The sequence below is a fragment of the Pundamilia nyererei genome, unplaced genomic scaffold, assembly GCF_000239375.1.
Source record: "Pundamilia nyererei isolate P.nyererei 1_Seehausen unplaced genomic scaffold, PunNye1.0 scaffold00080, whole genome shotgun sequence".
NCBI classification, from domain to species: domain Eukaryota; kingdom Metazoa; phylum Chordata; class Actinopteri; order Cichliformes; family Cichlidae; genus Pundamilia; species Pundamilia nyererei.
Window position 1 is genome coordinate 866,075 of NW_005187481.1, and position 8,726 is coordinate 874,800.

The window sequence follows — 8,726 nt, forward strand, 5'->3', positions numbered from 1 at the left end:
CAAAGTTACTTTCCCTAGTAACTAGTTACTTTGAAAGTAACGAGTAACTTGAAGTAACTGAGTTACTTTTGATAGTTTACTAGTTACTTCTAAGTTACTAATTTAAAGTAACTTACCCAACACTGATCATATTCTACTGGAAACAAGTCGACCATATTTGTCAAAGCTGAACCCAGGGCAAACTAAGCTAAATTTAGCTTTTTTTAGCAAACAGCTACAATAAGCATAACAGTTATCAGCTATCATTTGTTTACATGATGCTTTTTCTTATACAGGTAATATATTTATTACCAACCTGAACGTTTATCTGCCGGTCACCCCCTTTGGGTTAAAATGGAGGCTGGCATTGTAAGGGACTCCTCTCTAGAGGCCCTGCTTTTCTCAAAAGTAGGGAGGGCTGAGAGTCTTAAGAAACTGGGGTTTGTTCTGAAACAATCTGTGCGGATTTTAAACCAAGTTAGAGGGTTTTTTTTGAACTGCCAAACTCCTCTGTGCAGGCACCAATATGTGATAACCATGCCTTTTTGCCTCCTTGGGATGATAAATCCTATGTTTGGAAGGAGAAGGGCTTAATCAAATTCAAAGATCTTTATATAGATGGAAAATTTGCATCATTTAATCAGCTTAAGCAAAAATTTGATTCACTTCATTCACATTTTTACCGTTACCTACAAGTCAGGCATTTTATGCAATCCAATATGAAGAATTGCCAAGATGTTCCACATGAACATAACCTTTTTAAGGTGTTCCTGAGCCCTCCTTACTCCAAACATTTGATTTCTACAATTGTACATTTGTTTGCTGACAGCATTGAAGTGCAGACTACGAGGATAAGAGACGCTTGGAGGGAGGAATTGGGCATAGAAATATCAGAATCAATGTGGGACAAATGCCTATCAAAAATTCATTCCTGCTCTGTTAACAGCAGACATCAATTAATACAATTTAAAATTGTCCATCGGCTACATTATTCCAAGGTTCGGCTACACAAAATTCATCCTTCAACTTCCCCCATATGTGACAGATGTAAAACATCAGAGAGCACATTGGCTCACGCTTTCTGGCATTGCCCCTCATTGACCAATTTTTGGTTCAAAATATTTGATTGGTACTCTAAAGCTTATGGGATTTCCATCTCACCCAATCCAGAAATTGCAGTTTTTGGCTGTGTACGTTCCAGAACTATCCCTGCGACTGTGTGGGTGCCAATCGACCTCGGAATGATGATTGCGAAAAGACTTATTCTAAAGGAATGGAAGTCCGCTGCTCCTCCCTCCTTCAGTGTCTGGCTCAATGACATGTTATCAGTCATTCAACTGGAAAAAGTTCGATACCTGCAGCAAATGTTTTCTCAAAATCCTGGACTCCGTTTTGTACTCGCCTTGAGAAGGCTCACGTTGTATAAACATGTACCATGGCACTGCAACTTCCCTGTTTAATACATATTCATGACATTTAATTCATTATGGATACTGGTAGTTTCTGATTTTAATGTTTTCTTTCTTTTCTTTTGTTTTTGCCTATTGATTATTATTATTGTTGTGCTATTTCTTGTCCTATCATCTTAGCGCCTGAGCTGTATTTGTTTGTTGATGGGGTTTTCTATGCTGAAAAAATTTTAATAAAATATTGGGGGGGGGAAAAAAAATCATCCAAACTGTGGGTGGCCATTTTTTTCAAATTTTGGGAAAACTGCTATAATATAACAACAGAAAAATCAGCAAACTCCTAAAATCCATGACGATCTGGCATTTTTAATTAAGGAATGACAGGTTTCTGTGATTAATTGTTTTGCTTTTCTTATACACATTTAAATCTGAGCACAAAGCTTCTGTTGTTGTTTTGACGACTCCTTCTTTTTCTTCTTCTTCTTGTCTCATAGGCTGAAGTTTGTCTTCGGGTCTTGTGCATTACAGGCTTTGGATTTGGTTGACCAGCACTCAGTCACCTGTTTGACAGCTCCCAGTGGACGCAAGGCCTTTCAGGTCTCTTTTTTTTAATTTTTTTTTTTAAGCCCAAGTCTCACTTCTCTGTGCCTGCCAAGGTCATAAAAGGTGTTTCTCACTGCATGTGAGAAATTCCTTCCTAAAAGTACAAATTTACAAAAGCATTTTACGCATGAAGAACATTTTTATAAGACAGGAAATGACTTAATGTGAAAGAAAAAGGACTATTTTCCTGAAATTTGTCCTGAGTCATGCTGCAAGCTTATGAGTTAGCCTCAGGGGGACAAGGCATCAGTTGTAGTGGGAGAAACAAAGCAGTCCACCAAGGTTGTGGTCATTGTGTCCTGAATTTCCTGTAAACTCCTTTAGCCTCTTGTAAAAAGTAGTTTTATGAGAGGAGCGTTAGAGCACAATGCAGCTAAATAAAGACATGGATTTTGTTCGTGTTGTGAAATTTTCAGCACAACTTAACTTTTCCACATCATTCACACCGCAGCTACCTCATGTCTGACCATTTTACATCAGTATTTCTAAATATTTCTGGCAACTTGAATCACTTGAGAGTTTTAGATTTTTATTTTTGAATTTTTTTTTTAATCCAAAAGCATCAAATTTGCTTTTGCATCTTATAAGTTCATTTTGACAGCTGTGAGTTTCCTCCTGTAATCCAGCCAGGTGGCACTTATATAAAGTTTTAATTTAACAGTGTCTGTTCAAATCATGTCTCAGAGGCATGGCTCAGACATTTAGCTTACACTGCTCTCTGACTTCACTTGTCAGTAGGCAGCATTTAAAATCAAACAAACCCCTTAAAAATACCTGAACACATAGTGAGAAGTGCATGAAGACACGTATTAGGTTCCAGCTAAAATGAATCAAAGCAGGTTCCTGATTTCTAATGAGAAATAAAAAAGGAGGTGAAGTTACTGCAGTGAGGATCAAAGGTTAAGTGATGAAATAATGTTCAAGGTTGGACTTGAGGCCCTGTGATTTTGATCAGACTGGAGCATCTTCAAGAAGTATATGCTACCACTGGGAGTTGGAGCTTTAGCTCATTTTCTGGCTTTTCTACAATTAGTCATCCACATGTCAAGCATTTATGCCAATTTCCTGTAAGGCGGGAAGAGGAGGGAGCAGCCGTCTCTCACCACATTACAAAAATAATCTTATTTGGGAAAGAAATGCATTTACTGGAAGTGCAGTGATGCATGTGTTCAATGGAAAGAAGATGATAAATGAACAGATTTGGCCATTTTTGTCATTTCCTACTAGTAATTTGTTTCTGTTGGACGGAGTTTCTCATGTTGTGGTGGTTATTTTGTCACCTTATGAATAACCCATGAGAACTTGGCATTTCAGTGCAATTTTTCTTTACAGTCTTATCTCATTCTTAAAGTCGAATGACCTTTTGATAAGAAATGTACCACCGTTTTGTTTTGTTTTTTGGAAAGAGAATTTGTGAGTGGTGAAGTCTTAGAAGTACTGAAACTTAAAATAAATGTTTTTGAGTCAACTGTCATTAATATAGTGGGGAAATAGAAAGTTATTACAGCTTCTCACAGTTCAAGGTGACAATATGAAATGTTGTCTGTAAGTTATTTAATTATCTATCAAATATCCAGTTCAGGTCATGTTTTAAGGTTTCAGTTTAAGGTGGTGGTGGTGACATGGCCTGCTGAGATGTGTGACTGGCTGTAAGGAGGGTTTATTTAATCCTCTCTGAAGTGCCATTAGTTATAAGCTAAACCATTCTTCTTAATGCAATGTAAAACATAAGTCTTTGTAGCATTAACATGAAGGCTTTTTGGTTCTTAAAGTAATTCATCATTACACATGAGAATCTCCAGGTCTGTGTTTTGTAAGTCAGAATAAATGCACCCAGTCAGGGTTGACTGATAATGCACATATACAGCATGTTGGCATACAGACACAGGGGTAGCGTATCTTAATGACTTCCCACTATAAATTTCCCCAAAGCCATGTTTGTGGCGTGGAACGGAGAGCTGCCCTAGTTCCTGCTCCTCTGGCTCACGTTAATGGCAAATACTCTCATGGGAGCCACTGCTTGTAGAAGAGATGAAGCCAGAACTCTGCTGAGTCCAACTGCAGTGAGTAACAGAGAGACGCTGATGTATAGCGTTTTTTTTTTCTTTTTTGAAGAAACTTCGATGCCTGCCAAGCAGTGCAAGCGCAGTTTGGTGTCTTTTGATGATACTTGCCACTAGCTTTGTGGTGAGAACTGCAGCAGAGCCTCATGAAAACAAAAAAAGCTGGTGTGAGCTGATTTTAAACTTGGCTCTTTAGAAACTGTAGTGGTCCTTGTCCATGTGGTCACAGTTTTACAGCTTCTGTCCTCATCTTGGTGTGGAAAGTACATCTTTAGTGAGGTGTTGTGAGTCTATGTAATTGTCTCTTTTGTGCCTTTTTTTTTTTTTTAAATAATGAAGTGTCACATTGAATAAATGAGGTGTTTTTGCTTTTGTAGGTCAGAGGCAAAGGTAATTCATTGAAGCTTTGGAGAATAATGGAGCCTGCTCTGCCATCTTGGCAAGCATTAGTTATTGTGAAGTGTCAAGCTAATCCACCGACTTAATGTCCTCGTGTGTCATGTGTATGAGGACGGCACCTAAATCACTGTCTGTAGCTGGGAGCGAATGCTGACATCATGAGCAGCTTCAGTCAGCCAAGGCCATTAGGCATCCCACCCAGGTTTTTTAAAAATGCATTATTTATTACTTATCTAAATAACTAATGAGAAATCATGTAGTTGGTAGAAGCTAAAGAATAGTTTACACCATTATATTCCTCTAAATTTGCCGGCATGCGGTCTATGAAGTGCAATGCTCTGCAAAAGTGTTGAGTCCCCCCCCTCATTTCTTTGTTTTGCTAGCAAAATGGGAAATACAGAAATTGAAACATGTGCAAACATACATAGAAATACAGTATACAAGGCAAAACAGTTTGTACAGTCTTAATCTGCTTGAAGGTAAATATGTGTTTTGATCACCTCTATTCTTCAACAGAGCCTTGAAGGCAAGCTTTCCTATGAGTTCTGTAACTAGTCTTCAGTGTTACAAGTGGCTCTAGCTTCCACACAAGTAAGATATGCATCAACTATGTTGTTTACAAACTGATCAGTAAATCTGTGGGGAGGTGTGTGCTTGGGTGAGTGAGCAGAACATTAGAAATCTGTAAGTCCGGGAGCTTGTGAGAGAGATGAAAAACAGGTCAACTCTTTATATACGCTTGGCCACAATGGTACGTGGACTGTTCTTGTATAGAGTACTCAAAGGGCTCCATCAGACTCACTGCCACTGATTTTCAGTCCAGCTCTTGTGTACTTTGTCATATCTCAGCCCTTTCTCTCAGTTTTCCTTCCTTAGCAATGGCTTCTTGATAGCCACTCTTCCACTAAGACCATTTCTGATGAGGCCTTGTCTAAGAGGGTAGATGGGTCAAACAAAAGGTTCAGATGCATCTCTCAGGTTCTGTGTCCGGTCTTTGCTGTTTTGTTTTGTTTTTCCTATTTCTTATGGACATGACTTTCAGGTACTGTTCATCTGTCGTAGCAATCTCTTCTTCTCTCCTCCACTGGTTCAGTAGTCTCAAAGGTTTTAAAGACACACTCACACCATGCACAGCACCGAAAGCATAACCTCCTTGGTTGAGGTAATCATATGAACACTAGGAAAGACGGTTTGTTTGTTTGCTGGTCTACATCATAGCTACATTTGTTTTGTTTTTTTAAGGTTTTAGAACAAAACATTTCTCAATCTTAAATTTAGATAGATAGATATAAAAAGGAGGGAAAGATCCATATGGAACAAGATCACGTCTGTAATATCCACAACTCGGCCAGCTATGCCTGAACTCGTTGAGAATCATTTGGGGAAACAGCTTGTTTTCCTTCATTCCATTGCATGCTTTTTATCTCCACTTCTCATCTACACAACTGCCTCTGCAGTACTGTAGTCAGATTTAATTTCAGAATCCCCCTCATAAACAACAAATGATACCTCTGCAAGTGACATTTATTTCATTTGAGGTCAGTAAACACAAACTTTGTCACATATTTAAGTATGTTTTGCATTAATATCTTCCAGGTAACAGGAGGCTCGGGACGTTTGTACACTTGCTTCTTGTCCTGCCACTACTGCCCATGTCCAGCCTTTGCCTACAGTGTGCTACGTAGAAATGACGGCCTGGTGGTAAGTCTCATACAGACCATATGTCGTGTTGCACTAAAGGTTTTTAGTTGGGTAGATGTGGGGAGTGGAGAGAGAATATCGTTTAAATATAAGTGCTACACAGATGTATCTGTGTACTTGCCAATGATAGTTTTAAAGCTAAAAAAAAGCTGATTAAAGTGCATTTTCTTTTTGTAGCTGCATTTAGTGTTTGTTTTATTTTTCAGATAAAGATTACACTGCCTGTGATAAGGATGCTTTCACAAACCAACGATCAGCTGAGCTCTTTACATCACAGTATTCCTATAAATGATGAGGAAGTAAAATAGTTATGTTTATTTGTAGTGCAGTGTTGTGGGTGCGTGCTGTTTATGTTAGTAGTTTTTAATTGTATGTCCGTTTAGATAATTTATTTGCTGCCTTATTTTCTTCTCTGTTATTTCCTCTTCACCTTCTCATATCCATTTCAGAAACTCCTCCAAGTCAAGTTAGCATGGGAATTGCCTAAGAGCACTTGGATGACATGTTTTATTAAGAGTGTTGATACTTGCTGCTATTATATCAATAACAAGAGAAAGCTATACGACATGTTGCTATTGAGGTTTTTCTGCTTTGCACCTAATTGGTGTCTTCACTACAAAGGGTTCTAATGCTTTGTATTTGATTGCCTAGGTTGTTGTGTTTTGTGTTCTGAAAAGCACTCATAGGAGTTTGTTGTATTTTCCCGAACTGGTTGCTCCTTGCAGTCTTCAAATGGTAGTCCTCCAGCTGTCAGGGGCTTGAGTAGTAGTAGTAGTATTTATAGCCCCAGAGGTGAAACCCCCAGAGCAGTGGCTAACCACACCAAACCTTTACATATTTTGGAACGTGAGGGGGACATTTCCATTATATAAAGTAGTATATTTACACACACACACAGTTGTGTCTTGTCATTCAAGCATGATCTAAGTGGAAAATCTTTGCCAACTCAAGCAAGACAAAGCCCATGTTGAAATGTGTGTGACATGTGTGTGACAGATGTGGTCAGGACTTGTTTTTGTCTGGTCACTGATGGGCGTCTACCTCCCATCGCTCCAGCTAGCTGTTTTGGCTCCAAATATCTGCAAGTAAACGATCTTCGCTCGTCCTCTGACCATTAGGCCGTTCCCTGGAGGACGCTGCTAAAATCGGTGTGAGAAACAGAGAGCTGCAACAGACCATAGAGACTCCTCATGAGCACGTCAGCGCCATTGATATCTTTCCTCCTGAAAAATGTAAATGCTCATCAAACTCTTCGTCCAGTTAGATGACGGCGGAGACGAGTTTGTGTCGGTCCAAATGTGAAGCGAAATGGTGAACACGTTCATTTTAAAGAACTCTCACAATCCCAAAGTCAAAAATGAGACGTATGCAGGGTGTAGCCCTGCCTCACTAGAGCTATTTCATTCATTCCCGTGCTCTGCAGATTCCAGCATGACCACAAGAAGACAGATGAGGTAGTACTGCTCTGACAAGTATAGGTCGGTGGACATATAAAGGAGCTCACCTGCCATAGCCACGTGCTAGTAATCAGTTCACAGGAGAGGCTACCAAATAAACTTCTCTGCTTTTGCAGATTTAGAATTTAAGGTCATTTTTAACCTCCTTTTTTAAGGAATTGGATGGGAAAAAAATCCACAGACAGACTAATGTGCAGGTGAAGCTGATCTGCAGTGCACGCAGTAGTAGAGCAGGGCGATATGACTAAAAGTATTTATCACGATATACATTTGAAAATTTGCAATGACGATATAACTGACGATATAATTGACACTAGACAAAATACTTTACAACTCCACAACTTTATTAGTGCAAAAAAAACCCAACCATCAATGTATTTTCACTTAAACAAGCAGCTGTTTTTTATGTGCATTAAAGTTATATAAAAATGTAACAGTGGAAATGCAAATTCCTCGCTGACAGTTTAACCAAAAGGCATTTCCAGTGGAAATTGGCCGACATATCCTCAGCATAACCATGTATAATATCCACAAAACTTAAAAAGAAGTTATTCGTACACAATACGGTAATATTATGTTGAAGCACAGTAAGTATCACTCCGCGAGGCTCCTGCCTACGATAGTCGTAATGCTCCGACAGTCCATCAAGCGGTGCGGCTTTGTAGCTTAGCAAAGTCGTACTGAAACATTTGACAGATTTTCGAGCGCCGTGTACCACATAACATCGTTTCGAGGTCAGTAAACGCAACCAGAATTCATACATAAGGCACACGGGATCATAAGGGGCACTGTCGATTTTCAGAAAAATCAAAGGATTGATTTTAAGCGTGCTGTATTTTCTAAAAAACACCGTAATAACGATGGCCCGCTAGCATGCGCTACCAAAAATACTGCTTTGTTGTGTGTCTGACAGACGAAAGCCAAACCAGCAACCTGAAGTTGCAGCATTTTTACAAACCAATTCTGATTCATCCGTTTCATTCAACGTTCCGCCTTCGCCCTTCTCATTCTCCGTCGCCGCCATGCTTTTTCCGCCATGCGCGTATGAAAACAAAGGCATTGCGCATGCGCGTTTTACCCATATTCTATCGTGATATTTCATTTTCTTATCGTTG

The 8,726-nt window shown here is 39.3% G+C and overlaps 1 protein-coding gene across 1 annotated transcript in view; it reads left to right on the forward strand.

Moving 5' to 3' along the window:
* The window catches only part of zswim7 (zinc finger, SWIM-type containing 7), a 34,147-nt gene that overhangs the window by 22,619 nt on the left and 2,802 nt on the right, over positions 1-8,726 (forward strand). Inside the window, exons 3-4 of the mRNA XM_013912052.1 lie at positions 1,883-1,985; positions 6,050-6,154. Coding sequence (XP_013767506.1) covers positions 1,883-1,985; positions 6,050-6,154 — 208 coding nt within the window. The remainder of the gene's footprint in view (positions 1-1,882; positions 1,986-6,049; positions 6,155-8,726) is intronic.